At 36.9% G+C, this 19298-nt stretch overlaps 1 protein-coding gene across 1 annotated transcript in view; it reads right to left on the bottom strand.

The window, feature by feature from the left end:
• Positions 1-19298, bottom strand: part of TRHDE (thyrotropin releasing hormone degrading enzyme) — a 214615-nt gene that overhangs the window by 26537 nt on the left and 168780 nt on the right. Inside the window, exons 11-14 of the mRNA XM_062584629.1 lie at positions 18718-18851; positions 18564-18619; positions 2147-2294; positions 8-105 (exon numbers count right to left, since the gene is read on the bottom strand). Coding sequence (XP_062440613.1) covers positions 8-105; positions 2147-2294; positions 18564-18619; positions 18718-18851 — 436 coding nt within the window. The remainder of the gene's footprint in view (positions 1-7; positions 106-2146; positions 2295-18563; positions 18620-18717; positions 18852-19298) is intronic.

Below are 19298 nucleotides of genomic sequence, written 5' to 3'. Positions count from 1 at the left end.
ACAGTACTCATGTTGGTAGGATGCTTGAACAAGTGATTTGTTTAAATTATTCGTTGGCCATCCAAGCTTCAGATACATTGATGCAACTTGTCTTAAAATATATTCCTGAGGGGGGGAAGAAAAATATATTCAGTGATAATATTAATTTTTGGGTTCTGACTCAAAGTTGAAATAGTATGGACTACTCAGTTTCTTCTTCTTTTCTTCCCCTGAAATAATGTCCCATTTTCCAAAGGTTTTGATTTGCAGTTAGGACAATAATGTGACCATACACAATCCATCCTAATGTACAGTGAGAAGTAGTCCACAGAACAGCTACTTGATTTGACGCCTCGTGTTAGCCAGTTTATTGCTATAAAATCCAGCAAAGAAAAGAAGATTGTTAAGTGCTATTTTGAACTCACTACACATGGTTGAAAACTTTGCTGGAGTGTCAACAGATTAATGTCTACTCTGTGGCAGTCTCAAGTACATTGTGCATGTTCATTGTTAAAAGAATATTGTTTTAATATCCATAGCTATAGCAAACATGTTACGTAAGCACAGTCAATTGATTTAGAAATACTGAACAATGTGGGTTGCAAATGACATTTGGATATGTAATGACACTATATTTCAAGTGTAGGTTCCTGGTATGCTTAAATAACAAAGCCAGCACAAAAATATGTTTTAGCATACTTTTTACTTTCTACATAGTAGACATATTTAAATACTCTGCCAGTTGTGAAGAAAACTGTCACTGTTTCCAGCATAATCTTCTGCCAGTGGAATTCAGAAATTTGAAAATGAGAACTGAAATATTAATGATTTTAAACAAGAACATCTATTTTATTCTTACGGATGCATGGGCAAATGTATGATGCCAGGACAAAAGGAGATTCATAGTGCAGCTTTCTCTAGTAGATACGGTATTCTGTGACTAAAAAGACTTTTTATTTCCTCTACTATCATCTCTGCTTTCAAAGCTCACATCAGTAGTGATAAAACACAATCCAGCCATGAATTTTACTGTTTTTATTTATTAAAATTGCATTTTCTTTATTTCTTTACATAGACATGTTTAAAAGTGAAATAGCAATGCCAGACTCAAATAATTTTTCTCTGCAGTTAACGACAGACTAAAAACGCAAATTATTTCAATGTCATTTTATATTGTCTAGTTTGCACGTACACCTAGACTATTAGTTTATGAAGAAAGAATTTCAATATGTCTATATTAATCCATAACTTATGTGCTACAAAATTAATTTCCTGTGTTAGCAGGTAGCTCTGCGTTTGGAGAGAGAGAAAGATGCATACATACACACATATGCATACACTCACACACCCATTCACACCTAGATCCCTGTTTTGTGGTGGGTGCATATCTGTGCATGCATGTGCACATACATATGTATTTTTAAGAACAACAAAAGATCTTTAAGCATTGCAGGCTTTGGAGAGTTCCTTCATTTCAATGGCTGTATAAAATTATACGTTATGTCGGCCATTCAACATGTGTAGACCACATAAAATTCACTATGAGTAAAAAAGTCAAATCTTGTGTCTTTCATCAGACATGCTCCAACCTAGTTAGGATACGTTTTTTTTTATTTCAGGTAAATGTTAAAATGTTTGCCATGTCTATCTTAATTATCTTCTGTCAGCTGCTATTGCTGTCCCTTTGGACCCAAATATGAATGGGCATTTGATTCAATAGTGATCTAATCGTTGTTAATTAAGGTAACTGCATTGATTTTTTGGGGGATGAAAATAACAACTAGAAATCTTTAATTTGGTTGCAGCATCCTGTTGTACCTGCATTTGGTGTCCTTGATGATTTGGGGGCCTCAATCTAAATACAGCAATTGGGTTCCTCAAAGGAGAAAACTTTCAAACAGATTACTTTTGCTCTTTTAAGTGAAATAGTTTATTTGTCATAATATTTTCTACTAATTATAAATGCCTCAAGCAACAGTTATCACTATTCAAATGCAAATGAACCAAAGCTTGACAAAAGCTATGTTTAAATAAAGAATAATTAGAAAGAAAGTTAATATCCTAGGTCAGTTTCAGTATCTAACTGAGATAGTTCATCTCTTGATGAAAGAAAGAAAGAAAAAAACGAGAGAAAAAGAGAAATAGAGAGAGAATATATATCTCTTACATTGAAGATGTTGTAGTTTTCTGTGCGGTCCAGTAATTTGTCTAGTGGGTAAAGAGCTTGGCTGGCAGCATGCCAAGGCAAAAAATCCTTCTCCTCTGAAAGGTATCTGATGATTTCCAAAGGAATATTCTGAGGCAAATAACCAGCTCTGCTCAAAAAAAGAAGTTAATATTAATTAGAATTTGCAGAAGATACATGATGATGCAAAAATGACTTCTTTATTTCCAAATGAAATGATAAGGCAGAAAGTATGATAAACTCATCACGCTGTAATGACATAAAAGTCCACCTGACAAAAACCACTAACAGTCTCTTGCAACAGGCACACACATGCAACTATACATACTAGAATGAAAGAAGGTATGAACACACATGAAAGAAAAGCACACAAGATATCCCTATTTTTTGGATTCTAGTGGCTATAAAAACCATGAATAATGAACCAACTACATTCATATAAAAAGCAAAAGGGAAGTACAGAATATTTCTGCTGGTCATGGGTAATCGGTAACAATTAATTGTGAAGAAGTATCCTTTAGTTTCACAGTTCTCCTCACCTCCTTCCCTCTTTCAGAACTGCCTTGTTTTGTATCCTTTGTAAGCCATTTTGGAATTATTTTATTAAACTGAAATAGCATACAATACCTATGCTTTGTTTAAGTAGGTTTCAGCACCTTCCTTACAAACTCTATCTTTTTAAGGATTTTAAAAATAATTAATCAGTTAAACATTTTCCCCATTCTTTCACCAACATAAAAGACATCTCCCTGCAAGGGAAACCTTTAGCAAGGTTTCAAGAAGGCTGTTTAAATGAATAGCTATACAAGTAAAGTACAATAAAGATTCAAGCATTTGAAAGCTGCTTTTTAAAATTCAGTACTGGAAACATCAAGCGTTAGGATTTGTACTCATTTTCTTTTTCAGAACAGCATTATTTCTTAACTATCCAGACCACAGAAACAAAGTGTAACCCTGTAGGTGCAAACTTGCCAGAAACACACAAGCCTATTCTTCTCCTGATGCATGTGTTTAACTCCCATGGCAGCTCTGTATGTGCTTAAAGAGGAGATAACGATTTTGTTTTCATTAAACACTTTAAGTCAGGAAGCATCAATTTAACATAGGCTACAGTTTGATATATCCTCATAGACTACCTTTTCTCCTTCTTGAATATAAATGTTCCCTTTAATTTCCATCACTGTCCAGGGAAAAGATGCATACATACACTAAACATACATACAGAAAAATACAGAGATTGTTATGGAAATGAACCAGTATATATACTTGGAGATAAATTCTGGTCCCAGCTGCAACACCATAAATGAAGAACAATTCTACTAAAATCTTTGGAACAGACTGTTCTTTTTGGTACAGTCCAAAACCTGTTTCTTGTAAGCAGCACCATATCCATGTAAGTCACTGGGTGTCACATTCCCTCCTGGAAGAATTCTACTCTGTTTCCTTAATGTTATTGGGAAAGAAGCGAGTTTATGTATCCATCTCCAGAAGGCTCTACCCCATGTCCTTATCATGACCCACTCTCCAGTCTGCTTCATGCCCGCTTTGTCTATAGTTTGTCAGCAAGACTCTGCGCTCTGCTCCTTTTACAGCATATGCTCAAACAAGGAAAATAAGAACACTTAGGGACTGAACAGTTCACTGAGTCACTCAGGAACTGAACAGATGTGAAATTTGAATGGGGCTCCTACAGCAGGGTAGAGGAGAGAATGCAATGCATCTGAAGACACACAAAATAAGGTAACTAGAATTAATTCATTTCTGTAGGTCTTTCTTATTCCAGAAGCAGTAGGATACCACAAAGGTATGTTCTAGAATGTAATATTTTATAAAGATGCAGAACCAGAAGCACGTGGATTAACTGTGGAGTTAAACATCTTGAAGATAATGTTAGCAAAGAGTTAAACTTGTTTGAAATTGCATATGCATAATTGGTTCCTAATGGGGTTTGTGATTATTGTTACTGATAATTTGATTGACATAAGAAAATGTGGCACAAAGAAGAAGAGCAATGGCTCTAGGAAACATGCTGCTTAAGGAATAAACAGATGAATGGTTATTACAGCTGCACTAATGGACATTTAAGATCATGCTCCTGAAATTAAGTCTCTCTATGATAAGTACAAAAGAAATCACCACTGCAAAACAAACAGATTATTTCTTTTTAAGCTTAACTTCTCTAGAAAGAATCATAAGAAGTGAATTCAAAGAGATCATAGAATCATAGAATTAGTAAAGTTGGAAGGGACCTCTGGAGATCATCTACTCCAATCTCCCTGCTCAGCAGGGTCACCTAGAGCATGTTAGACAGGGTTGCATCCAGGCAGGCCTTGAATGTCTCCAGACAAGGAGACTCCACAACCTCTCTGGACAACCTGTGCCATTGCTCTGTCACTCTCACAGGGAAGAAATTACCCCTCACGTTCAGGCAGAACTTCCCATGGTTCAGTTTCTGCCCACCGCCTCCCCTTTATGGGTCTGATTCTTGAAGAGCTTAGGCATAGTACCATCAAAATCAGCTCTCCAGATCCACAGGATCAATCTCAAGAGCAAAGCTTGGGTGAGGACAAGTCCTTATGGACCACATTATTACGTAAGTGCCAAAACATTCATCACCTTAAACCATGATTTTGAAGAAAGTGACTATTGCAGCTAAGATCAATGTCAGATTGTGTCAGCATACGTTTTACCTACTTAAAGCATATGCTTTAAGTACAGCTACTAGGCTTGATCTCTGAAAGAAACTGAGCAGAGATATAGCTCAAATCTGCTTATGATGGCACATAAGATAGGAGTGTTTCCCTGGAAAAAATAGAAGTTCTTCCGGAGCTTTCATCTGACAATGTTCTTTATGTTCTATAAAATTTTATTGTATAGATGCCTATAGAAAGCTATTACAATCCTGTTCTTACACCCTCAGTCACTAATCTGTGTTTATGGGTCTCTTTTTTCCAAGAACACTATCATCTCCCAAACTGTTTGCAGTTAAATAGCCTCCATCAAGAGCTACAGATAAATACATTTTATTTTACTTTTTTGTGTAAAATGTGGCATATAAAGTATATGTTGTAAAATATTAAACACATATAAAAGTTCAAACAGTCTGAAAAGATTTTCATTCACAAAAAAAAGGAAAGAGCTGTTAATGGTCAGGCCAAATTCTAAGGCTACTTATTTGCTGCATTCATAGTAGAGATAACAGGGTGTAAGGAGAAAGTCTCACTCTACACCAGAAAAACATAAATCATGAAAAGCACATATGAATAAGAAGTTTTAAGGACATATCTAAAATCTGGATCACAGGTATGGGTGCTATATGATTGGGAGTTTTCAGGACTACCATGGCAAACAGCTCAGCAAAACACAGAAACCAGCCAAATAAGAGTGGCTACATGGTGCACTATGTTCTAGTACTCTGTACCTTCACCAGACACAGTACCTGATTTTTTAAGCTTCATATTTTAGTAAATAGCATTTTTTCATATTAGTGCTAAAAGTAATTTTAAAAATGCCCTTCTCCTGAAAATACTGAATCCAGCAAGATATATTGGCTCACCTGAACAATGACAAACTCACCTAGCAGCCAAGGGCTCCTGAAAAGCTCATAAGGTTCTCTTTCTCTACCCTGCAAGAACAATGGCAGAATTTGAAGCACAGGAAGTTCTGCCTGAATGTGAGGGGGAATTTCTTCCCTGTGAGAGTGATGGAGCACTGGAACAGGTTGCCCAGAGAGGTTGTGGAGTCTCCTTGTCTGGAGATATTCAAGGTCTGCCTGGATGCAACCCTGTCTAACATGCTCTAGGCGACCCTGCTGAGCAGGAAGGCTGGACTAGATGATCTCCAGAGGTCCCTTCCAACCTTACTGATTCTATGATTCTATGAAGAACTGGTCAATAAAAGCAAAACTTTTTGCATGCAGCAAAGTAGGTCAAAGACTCAGGAGTTCCACTGGTCCTGTGACTAGCAGACACCACCAAGCTGCCTAAGAACCTCTGTTTGAAACCACTCATTGCATTCATGGAGCAGGAAAATATCCAGGATGAGGAAGGAAGGCAGAATAAAGAATTTAGAATGGGTCTGTTCTTGATATCTCTGTAAATTCTGATGGAACAACATAGAGCAGTAGAAATGTTGAAGAGAAATACTGTTCATTACAATAGTAATGAAAGTAGCATTGGCAACTTTCCCATCAATGGAAAAAATGTAAAATTTCCCTGTCATATAATTTTCTGGTAATAGCATTCAAAGGTATTACAGGTACTACAGAATGTCACATGAGTTCTGTACACACTCTACATGTGCAGCTTGATTTATCACTGTCCTTTCCAAAAATGTCACTGGAAGCTCAGTGACAGAAATCTTTATTTTTCTTGTGTCTTTTCAGCCATCAGTCATATTGCTATCCTTAAAGTCCAGCAAAAGTACCATCAGATCATGCCTGCCAAAGTCCAAATGGGCTTTTCCAGCTTAGTCATCTCAGAGGAAAATTGAAACAGTGTCTGTCACTCAGGAAACAACCATTTCTGAGCTATACTAAAAATCGCTAATAAACATAAACACAGCAGAAACACTGTGATGTCCACTGGGAGAACAGGTCTGAAATAGCCACATTGTTTCTGCAGAAATGTCTCCAGCAGCTATTGGAGATATTAGCAATTATGTATCTACAACCCCCAAAAAAACAAAGTCTGCAGAGGAATCTGGGAGAGTAATGACAAGTATTAACCAACCACTGTTGATTTACAAATAGTGGCTGAATGCAAACTAATATTCACATTAAGTATTTCTCAAGTATAGGTTAAACAAAACTTCACATACAGAATCTAGAATGAAAAGGCTGGAAGGGACCTCATCTAGTCCCTACTCTAAACTATCCAAGACAAATTCATACCAATGTTATTCCTGAGAGAAATTTGCCTAATTTGTTTCTACAGGCCTCCAGTGATGGAGATCATAAAATTTCACTGCTCCTCTTGCCAGAAGCATGATAAGAAAAATATTCTAATTTTTGTCTTTCACTCAGTAAATATTTACAGAAGACGGCCAGGAGATCCATGTGCGTGTCCTAAAATTAAATATTATTTATGTAACTTTAGTATAAATGAAAAAAAAAGCAGGGCTCCCTCTTTATTGTCTTCTGCATTAGAGGTTTTTGTTTGGCATCACTGATCACATAGAAAGGAGTCCAAACTTAGAAAAGAGCTTCTGTAAATCTCTTCTAAGCCAGCCATCCCCATACTTAGTCATTAAAAAAATATGGCTGTAAAAACAAAATCTAACCAACAGGATCACATTTGTGTCCTTTGGTTGTTTTGTAAGTTTTATAAAATTCTCCTTATCCACGGTTTATTAGCATGTCAATCATTCTGTAGCCACTGTTTTGCACAAAGAGAACTTCAGCATGTGCTAGAAACACAGCACAAAATGAGGTCCTCATCATCTGTGTTGTTGAGCTTCACAATTGCCTGCAGAACTGAAGTGGAGAACACGAATACAGATTAGCAGAGAGATTTGATGCAGTTATTAGACAAAATATCTGTAAGTAAACATCCTGGACCAGCAGGTTTTTCATGCCTAAAGAGCCTGCCATTCACTGTAGCGAAAAGGTGATACCCCATTTTTATAAGAGCAGAGGTAGATAAAGATCCTTCTGAAGTGATATATCTAAGCGGCTTATGACATTGTGTAACATCACAAGCACCAACTCCTTAACAAGCTGCAACCCTGCTTACACTGAAGAAATTACTAGGGTGGCTATTACTCATTGCTTGAAAGAGGCAATGAATAGGAGGAGAAAGTACTGAACACTGTAATGAAATATCCTTCACGAAGAATTCCCACTAAAAACCTCATACTGGGCAAAATTAATCTTTAAATTACATGAGCTTTTAATGAGTCATATAAAAGCAAGAGATCTAGATTCTACTATGAAACATCAGCTGCATTCTGACCTTGATTTGTTCTTTACACTGAGCCACTGAACTTATGGGCAGATCCCAGGCCATTCATTTTCCCCTTAGGGACGAAGTACCAAATGGTAGTGTAATTGCCGAAGAAAAATTATTACTCTGTTCTGAATTATTTCTATCATAAATCCAGTACCAGTCAAACAGACTCTGTCACAAAAATGACAGGGTTGCTGTACAGTGATGAGAGTTCCACATACGAGTGTACCATAAATCCCTGAGACCCACCACCCAACAAAGTCATTTTAAGTCATGTGTTTAAATCAAAATTAGAAAACCCAAACTGGCACTAAACTGGTTGACACTGTTGAAACGATGGAAATGAGGTGATTTACTTGCCACTAGTTTAAAACTCACCCTCCATCATTTGTTTCATATGAAATGTGTAAAGCATGACTAGCTTTTTGTTTGGATAATGCTGAAGAGAAAAATCTCACCTCTTTGAAACATAGATGAGCAACCCAGATTAAATTCAGTTCCATTTCTGCACATGGGCAATATGTTAAACATTGGACTATATCCATTAATCCATAACAGGATGATTTAAGTTAAGTTAGAATTCTTGTTCATTGACTCACTCTTTTATCTTTAAAGTCTACAGTGTGGATTAGAATAAATTACAGAGAAAGCTGGTGTCACTGTACATGTATGTTTAATTGCATTTGTCTCTTTCTAACACTATATATTTCTTCTGAACATCAAAGACTGTGCCCCTACTGAAGTATTCAGGGAATGTTTTCCCACAGCGCTCCAACAGCAATTCTGTGGTAGATGGGTAGAGAAAGGTATGTTGGACCCAGACATGGAAAAACACTTTGAGTAAGGTGACCAATGCAGTAAGAATTTAAACTCCTATAGTCACAGCCATCACATTCATCTCCTGCAAGCCTGTGTAGCCAAAGATTAAAAACTTAAGATGCTGGGCAACCATATTCAGGAAGGGAAGCTATAAAGGGAATGTTTCCTCATAGAACACTAATGTGCAATCTGTAAAAAAATCTCTGTGATTCTGAGTATCAAATGATCTACCTCATCTTCTACTCCCAGTGTTGGGCTGACCTAAGTATAAATAAGGACCTTGATTTTCTAAGGGAAGAAAGTGACTTAATGTAGGTATTACCATTTATACCAGCTGCAGACTTCTATGTGACCTGAGTACATGAGTGCACATCTGCTCTTTCACAAACATAACAGTACCATTTGGCTTGTAAGCCACCTGCAGAAATTTAATCTATATTCAATTTCTCCAACATCAAAACATTCAGAGAGTATGACAGTTATAAGTGAGGCATGCTTATTATTATGTTTTCTTACATGCAAAGTATTTGAGGACTCTTTAAGTGATGTTCAGCTCCATACAAGAGCATCTGAAGCATCCTACATGGAACAGTTCAAATCCAATGCAATTATCAGAATATCACATGGCTTAAACTATCTTGAATAGATTTAGAGTTGCCACATAAGCAAAGGCTAATGTTAGTTGGAATTAATCACCTTTGCTGAAAACTATAAAGAAAAAAAAAACTTTTAAAAACCCAACACAAAAAATACAACAGAAAATTCCCTCGAATTGGAGTTTGGTATCTCTCCTTTCTTCTCCTTCCCACATAAGAAAAAGAATTGAAAAAGAGGAGTGTAAGATGAAAAGGAATCATCTTGCTGCTGAAAATTAAGACTATGCAGTAAGCTAGGTAATGTCATGTTTTTCATTATCACAAAAGCTTTTTTTTTTATGAGAAGTATGTTACTCATACATTTAAATTAACTGAAAAAATTTGAAGGTATTTCAGGGGCTAATAGAGGTCAATTTCAGATGACTCAATTATTAAAAGTGCTGTTTATTTTATTTCTTGGCAATATTTTGGGAGAGGTAGAATGGAATAGTCCTTGTATCCCTTAAATTGTCAATGGGCAATATCTGTGAGAATATGTTCAAGCAAATTCAAAATTAAGAATTAGTTTGTTATTATGCACAACTCATCTCTCCCTCTTCTTTTCTATTCTAATGTTCATAATTTGCATATCTACCAGCCAGAGTTAAATACGTTTCATACAGAGAGTACAGAAGCTTGATCATGAAAATATACATTTTCATTTAATTTTTATACGCCAAAATATCTACAGAATTAGATATTTTTGGAAAGGCAACTCTATAAACATATTTATAACAGCAGACTCCCTGAAACTCTCATCACCCCCCACTTTTTCTCTTATCTCCATTTTACACACAGAAAACTGAGACGCAAACAGGTTACAAGACTTGACCAAAATCCTAGAGGATCTGCTACAGACCTAGGATGTCTATAGCAGAAACATCATTTAAAGTCTTTCTAGTCCCTGCCCAGTGCATTACGCTTAACACAGTCCTTCCTATTTATTGTTTAATCTCTGGGTAAAGGAAAATACACTTCTAGAATACTAAAATCCAAGTAGGAAGAAGCCAAACTGACATAGTGTTGATTCAAAAGTCTAATCTTAAATATAATCAAGCTAAGGGACTTTCCTATTTTATTCCCAGTAAGCCACAGATATATCTTGACATATGTTTTCACAAACGGCATTATAAACTCACCAAATGAAGACTGAAGAACTTGAAAGTAAAATGTGCACTCGCAGTTCAGAAGTTCATCCTGGCAGCTGGGCAGAGTATTCTCTGCCAAACGAGCCCAGCATACACTGACAAAGATCAGACCTCTTCTAGACACCAATCCGGGCACACAGCAATCAGAAGAGCCCAGAGGCAGGATCACTTCCGAGAAGTCTCGGGTATAGCCAGCTCGAAATAGCAGGCAAAGCAATCGGCAGCCTAAGGTGATACACTAGTCTGTTTATGTTGATGAGGTATCAGCTACTAGGGGGTGTATAGAGTGACTCCTCCAGCCCCATGGGGCAGCTCATTCCTGCAGCAGCTGTTGCTGTCCTACCTCACCTCTGGGAACAACAGGGTCTCCTGCTCTCTGCTCCAGTCCTGCTCAGACAGAAAAGCAGTGGGGTGCTGGGAGAAGGAAAGGGAGAAATTAAGCTGCTTCTTGTGAGAGAAGAGGTAAGGGAGGGGAGGAGAAGAGCTGAATAGGCAGCTGTGGGGAGGCAGAAGGGGTTTGCAGATCACAGGAAAGCGCAGATCCAGGTATGTCTTAGGGATCTGACCTCTGCAGAAAGGTGCATGTTGCGATGATGGACAAAGACTCCCCACTGGCTCTAGCACCTACAGATTTCCAAGGTCACATTTGCACCACTGAATCACCTTCCACCACCCAAAATTGCTCAGAAGCCTTCAGCAAGTTCCACTTATGCTGCCTCTCCTTCTCTCATTCAACTTCAAACACCAAGAGTTGTCTTGATGAGTAACTCAGATCTGTTTTGATTAATGATCCTGAGGCAAATTCCACAGACTGTTCCCCTGCCCTGTCACTACACAGCAGTTCATGGCAGCTGCACTGCAACATGGATACATTCATCCCAAGACACCTTCAAAGACAAGCTTTGACTATAAAAGGCCATGACTGTAGCTAACAACAGTTAGCCAACAATAATGCTTTTGCTCCCTTGAAACCATAGTCATGTTTTCCTGCTAGAATTCATACCAGCCTTTTGCTAAGAATAGAGTTGATGTAGGTTATACGATTAAACAGTTTCAGCTATAATAACTCAGAAGTCCAAGAATGTATTTTGTGGGGGATGTGGATTAACAATAATACCGCTTTCAGAGGATGTATGTGCCCTATGTCAAGATGTATCCACTGCACTAAACACTCTGCAGAGAACTGTTTCTCCTTTGTACACACTGTACATACAGTCTTATCTAAATTCTTCCCTGGCTCTTAGTAGCTTTTTCTACTGACCAGCACGCTCTCCTGGTACAATGCTGACCTGAAATGTATTGTACAATATGTTTCACTGCCCTTAGTCACGTAACAGGACCAGCTACACAAATGATATGTAACTACAATAGTAAAATTGATTTCTGGGTGCTTATTGTCAAGTATCTTTGATTCTTCTTGTATGAACATATGTAAATGAAATGCATAACTCCAAGCAAAGCAGGTATCAAGGCTACGATGTGTCATAGAACATAGGGACTAACATGCAGCATATGGAATGAATGAGGACTACCTTAAAATATTTGTAGCTTCTTATTTTCTCTAGAAAAATGCAGCTGCTATGGCCCAGTGAGAGAACATTTATGTCAAAGAGAAACAAACAACAGCTCTTGTCGAAAGCCATATCTGAATCAATTGGCTTATGCATTTAATGGTCACCAAAATCTGCATGGCTGTGAAAGAGAGCTGCTACGGCATCTGCTGCAATAATTTAGATGAGTCCTCATTTATTAAAATAGTAAATCTATATCACTATCAATCAAGCATGATATAAATTATCAATCTAATACTCACTCCCTTAGCTGGTACTCAGATGCACTAATTAGGAACTTACTTAACATATCTGTTGTTTGCCTTTGTGTTGAATTATCAGCAGATGCTATCAGGAGTAGTAATGAAGGCTGGGGTTAAACTGCACAGTTAAATGGATGTTATGTGACTGTTCATGAACGACCCAAGCAAAACAAGGCCCACAACCCTGGATGTGGCTGTTGAAATTTGGAAAGATTTTGAAGTTCATTAATTGGCTGGATGAGAATTTCTACCATTGTGAAACACTTTATTATCCTCTTAATTCACAGCCCTGTAATATTAAATGGGCCCTCAAATGCCTTGGCTTTTCATGACATTATATTGAACAGAACTTTTAAGTAACAGTCAAGAATAATGTGAAACTAATTACATTAAATATGTTGGAAGACTTCAAATGCTGGAATAAATGCAGTCTTGATCTCTGGAGGAAAAGTGCAATGAAGACAACTTCAGCTCCAGAGTTTAATTTTGTTATGCACATATTTCTAAAAGATAGTTTAAGAAAATATATTTCAAATTTATCAGTAATAATTTTGGATTTTACATAGAAGGGTATAAACTAGAAGCTTAGTTACAGTGACTGCTATAGTCAGGAGTTCCATTGCCCAGCATTTATTTCAGAGTTAATGTTGGTGACATTGTGCTGCTTTTTTGGCACTAGTTTGGTGAAAGGTTCAAATGCAGTTATGATCACCACTACGATCATTTTGCTTCTCAGTATCCAGAAATCAGATCAACAAAAAAGGTGCTGCCTCAGATAGCTGAGTGGACTGATGTTTTTGCCTGAGTGACAATATTTTACAATTGGGAAATTACTTAAGGAATAAAGGGACAGTTGCTTTTGGTTTGTTGCTTTTCTTTTCCTCCCTAAAGTTATAGTTTTCTGGATACCAAAGGCCAAGTGAATGAAGCTCTGCAAGAGAACTTTCAGAAAGGCCGTAAGAAGGAAAGTTCATTAGTTCACAGACAGTTCTGGAGGTATGGCTTATTGTGGTTGCTCATTTCTGACACAGTTCTCTATATTAGTTGAAGTCTACAGAGGCAGGTTCTGCTGGCCTAGAAAATTAGTCCAGAGAGATTATAGCTCCTTGTCCCGCTAATCTGTGAAAGGAAATGGACAGTGCTCCGATATGGCCAGATTGTTACCTATGACATTAGTGTGAACAGTCTTCCCTCGAGGTTTCCTAATTTTTCCATCCACTTCTTCTAACACTGTCACCCTTTGTATTATCCCACATTCATACACACACTAGAGTATTTTTTCCACTGCTCAGATTAAGATGATGACAGATGCAGACTTCCTCCCCTACTTTCTGATGTCCCAAGGAGGCTCACAGAATTGAATGGTAGGAAGAAGCAAAAGAGACTTCTGTGGAACACACAAGCATTCCTGGAGCAGAATAATTATCTAACAGAAACCTTTCATGCTTTATCATGATTAAAAGGAAGTAATTCCATATATCAGTACTAACACCCAGAATCAAGTTAAGGAAAAAATCCTGATAAGCATTGAAGACATGCTGCTGAGAAATATGCCAAAAGTATTCTTAAATTTTATATTTGGATATTAGATGCATACTAGGTTTCAAGAGACAAAACAAATGCATTCTTCCAGAATGGGAAGGAATAAACTATTTTAGAGGAGCAGAGCATGAAAACCTATCCACAGCCACATCTGATAGAACACTATACTATTAACATTGAATGTGAACTAGACATATTTCTTTGATTTAATATTGGATTAAATCAACCAATTTAATGAGGGGAAGTTTCTTTGAAGATTAGAGATCAGCAACAAGAACTAGGGGTGACCAAGGCTCCTGACATCAGAAGGGTAATTTATTCTATGTTAAGGAGCTTCAAAGGGTCACATTTTTCTCCATTAACTGTGAATGGGCCACCAGGTGACCAGCTCAGATATACATGTCAACGTCTGGCATGTCTAAAATAAGGTGAGGGGCATCCCACCTCACATGTTAGCTATCTGATCCTCTCTTTACCCTGAGGAAACAGTTAGAAAGACAAGGAGAGCTGACAACATTATTCACACTCTCAAGAAACAGTACTTATTTCCTATAACAGTACTTATTAGAGCTATCTGAATTACCTTCTGCTCAGTTTAAGCTTACAGAAGGTATACAATTCTATTTGTCTTTTTCTTTCTTTGTATTTTTCTCAGTCTACCTTCAATCCATCAGTTTTACTACAATCCACATCGTTTCAGTTTGTTTTGAAAGTTCATAGTGAACATTCCCCCAAAATAGAGCATCTTCAAGAAGAAGGAAAGAAAGAGCATCTAGGTTCTATTCTTGCTCAAGATTTTGGAAATGTTTTTCAATAAGCTGTGTTACTGTCAAGGCCACAGTTCTCTACAATCTCAGGACACACAAAGGTATTACAGAACAGAATTATGTTTAAAAATCTGAGAAACAAACAAGCTTTTGAAAAGTCAGACTCAAAGTGTGCAAGCTGTAGCTCCCTTTTATTGTTATTAGTCAATTTAGTGCTGCTTGATTAATTTTATGGACCAAAATACACCAAGAAGAAAGAAGGAATATATCTATATGCAAAATGGACAAAATATTAGGAGATTAAAGAGCTTAAAATATTCCTTGGAGTTATCAATTCATTTATGTTGTTTATTTTTGAGAAATCATTAATGCTGGACAGAAACTAAAAGAATAATGAACATTTTGGAGGAATGAAATACATACATTCCCCTTGTGCATTTTGGAGCGTTCCAAAATAAATTAGAGGAGTAATTTTTTCCAGCTTTCTCCAAATCTAAAAGTTATTGAATCATACTAACAATAAGACCTATACCTGTTCCATAAATAAAATCAGTAAGTATTAATAACCTAAAGAAATTTTGTATTAGGGTATTGGAAAAAATTGAGTCAAACCTCTCTGCTGTGAAATGGACATTATCTGTATCAACTTCAACATCAGACTAGGGAATACTTCAGCAGTTTCTAAGAATGATGGAATATTTTGAAGAAACAGTCTCTTTAGTACAGTAAAAAGAACCATTAATGTTGGAAATTCTTTTAGAAAGGAAAATCATGAATTTAAGTAGTTATGCTTGCTTTTACATACTATTTTATCTCTAAAATAATAGATGGGAATTAAAAATAAAAGCATTTATTCCAGTTTTCTGCTATCTTTAAAAATATGCATGTGTATAGTTGATGACAAGACAACATGGCATCAGTGCACCCAGGGACCACAACTGAGGACAGAATTACCTTTAAAAATAGACAGCCTTCTGAGAAGTCAGGTCTAAACTACTGCTATGCCTGATCAATAAGGTTACTCATCTTTTCTCACTCCACATTCAGAGACAATGTGTGGGTTTAATCTCTGCATCACGTAACATCATACAGGCAAAAAGAAACACCCAAACTATGGTACCGCTCAGACAGAAAGTAAGCAGCACACTGCACTATGGCTTGCACTCAAGAAAGGAAAGCTAAGCTGTTTTTAGGTTGACTACGGCTTTCTGAACATGGACTTTTTCAGGAAATTGAAAGGGTCTGTGTGATTTTTATAGCTGTGAGAGCTTGTTTTAGGAACACTGCTGTGTCACATAGGAGCACACAACATAGCAGGTAGCACCGCACTCTACAGCTGCACTAGGGTACAGCTCCACATGCACCAGCTAATCCCTCTGTTTAGTTTTCCAGTAAAGCCATGTGCTTTATTACTCCGAGAATTTCAGGTGCTCTGCAATCAACGCCTGCCCCCAACATACTCCTCTTTCAACAGCCTCTCAGTGCCTCTCTAGTCCTACTCAGCATAAAGGGAATAGACCACAGATTGGGTCTATCTCGGGTCCTTATTTGTCTGAGAAAGATGAAATAAAAACAAATAATACCAAAGAACACAATCTTCTTACAAAGGAGCTATAAAGTTAGCTGGCCAATTAGAATTAAAAAAAAATCATTATAATGATACTTTTTAAAGAAGGATGACAGATCAATGAAGTAAAAGGTTAATAAACTGTATAGACTGCTGAAGAAATATGGCAAGTTTAGTCAAGTCCACCTATCTTACTACTACTCTTTGAATATAGAGTAAAAATCTATTGTTTCCAAATATGCAGACTTCTCCTCCAACCCATTGTATTGCACCCATGCTGGCTTGTAAGGCACATATTAGAGCTAATACTACTGTCAGGAGTCTGTGCAGAGGTTTAAAAGAAAGAGGATTCTATCTATGAATCTTTATTGGAAGAGGATTTCTGAGCAAGCAGTGTCTATGCATCCACATGTGTATGCACTGCAAATATTTAGCTCATCTACTTTTATCCATGCCACACAAATATGACATGCAGCAGCAGCTCACTGCAGCTTATCATTAACAAAAGGAACTCATGTTTTTACTTGCATTCTTGTGACAGAATTCATAGTGCTCTAGTATAGTTACTCTAGAAAAAGCAACAGGACCCAGTATGATCGTAATACAGCTCTGGAAAGCAAGTGAGGAATGCATTACTCATCTAATGTCTAGGCAGTTTTAGGTAGACAAAATGCAATAATTAAAACTTGCAGGTTGGGCCTCTAAATATGAGCAGTCAGGTCCTTGCCTTCATAGCTCATGAATAAGATACCTAAGAGCACTGACTCAGAAGAAAAAACATCCACCTATAAGAATCGAGTTAAGAAACAGCATTTTTCAGTGCCTAGATTTTCAGTGAGGTCTAGGCTCACAATTGCAGAACACTGCGCAATGTTCTGCAGGCCAGCAAGTGCACAACTTGTGGTCCACTGAAGTCTGAAGCGATGACCTACATTCAATCCTGCACTGCTGTCAACGGGAAGAGGCCACAAGGCACAAATGAACGGCAGCACAAAGAGCAAAATCAGACTCCTCCTCCTCTGCATATCATGCCTTCTTCCCCACTATCCTTCTCGACTGTTAAGTAAGGGCTAATCATTAGTTCATGTCATATATTCAGTCTAGTATTGGCAGCAGGAACAGAGTTGTAGGGCACACAACTGTGTTTTATTGCAGTGATGCCGGAACATCACTGAGCCGTAATTTGTGTGTGACATTCTGCCTGAATCTCAAACATTTCTGGCGATCATTTCTAGTGAAATGTACCTCTGTACTGCCAATTCTTACAAGCCACATCTCAAATATGGCTATAAATACACAAGCAAACAGAACAGCCAGTAATATCAGGAATTCTTTTCACACAGCCTTTGACATCACAGTGTTTTACTGACACAATGCTCTTGAAGACTTGAAGAATCTCAAAGTTTTAAAAGTTCCACTACTTTCTTCTCATTTTATACTTTGACTATCGAAGTATTAGATGCCCTGATTTCAAATTAGGAAAAATTCCATTGCCTCAATTTGTAAAGAAGACATTACTTAACCAGCATTTTATATATATATATATGTATATATATATATTTATATATATATACACACACACACACACATATATATATATAAAAATTATATAACTATGATCACAGTAAAACACAAAATGCTATATAAATTCCAGAACTGCTGAACAGAACTCTGATTTTCCATTCTATGTAAAAAGTATCACATACACTTACAAGAGAAAGAAGATACAGGAAAAATGATATGACAGTACAAGTTTGTGCAAAAAAAATTCCTGAAGCTTGAAGGTGTCTTTCAAACACTACATAAGGGTTATATAGGAAAAAAACGAAGGAGGGGGGAGTATCAGGGAAAGAGAAAAGAAAAAAAGAAAAACTTCTTCATTAGAGAAGGAAAGAGATTATTTATCTTCAAAGTGTTAAATTGAACTTGCCGCAAAATTGATCAGACCTCTCCAGACTCGGAAATACCCTAAAGCAATTATTGATCAAAAGCAGTGAATGTGCTACAGACTATACTTATGCACCATATCAAAAAGAAAAGGAAAAGAACTAAACTGTGTTTAAAACATATTTAACTTCAAAACACACTCAACCACTGAGTTAATGACTGCATGAACTGTTGGAGGAAAGTATATGAGGATAGATTATCTTCAGGAAAACATACCTGGCTAGATTGAATGCATCATCGATCAAGCCTGCTCGATTACTGACAGAGATAACCTGTGAGGGGCAACCAGAAAAATGGAACCATTTAGGATGATAAAAGAGTGAAGGTTCACATATCAAAGCAGATTTTAGGGATAAGAAGAGGAGCTTACCTCATGGTTCCTTGTTAGCTGATTAATTAACAGCCTCCAATTCCTAATATCATAATTAACTCTAAAATAGCCAGTCTGGTTGATGTTTGCCAGTAACCAACTTGCTTCTTCTAAAGCAGGAATTCTGTGGTGTTCTGGAAACAAAGAACAATATGGGAAGGGGATTTGGTTTTAAATTTAAAAATTCTAAATAAAATTGTTACTTCTTTCCTTCTTCAAAATATCCAGGAAGATAGTGAAATTCATTCAAAGACTAACAAAAATATTATTAATAATGTGGCTGCTTAATAATTTTCTTTATCTGCTTTAATATAAAGAAACACTAGCTGACATTCCTATGGAGACCTTCTAGCCACATGCAACTCCAAGGGTGTCTTTTTTCTGGCTAATAGTAATTATAACAGAGGTATCCATTTAAGTTTGGCACTCTGATTCTGTTCATGCAAAAATACCTTGATACAACTATAATTCTGATATCTTTAATGAATCTGCTACAAAGAGAAGACTGAAATCTTGATTCAATAAACAAACAAACAAACAAAAAGCTTCTTAAGTGTTTTTGCATATGGTTGATGAAGCTT

The sequence above is a fragment of the Rhea pennata genome, chromosome 1 (assembly GCF_028389875.1).
Source record: "Rhea pennata isolate bPtePen1 chromosome 1, bPtePen1.pri, whole genome shotgun sequence".
Lineage (NCBI taxonomy): Eukaryota > Metazoa > Chordata > Aves > Rheiformes > Rheidae > Rhea > Rhea pennata.
Note: the sequence above shows the minus strand (reverse complement) of the source record. Positions and strands in the feature narration are given on the sequence as shown.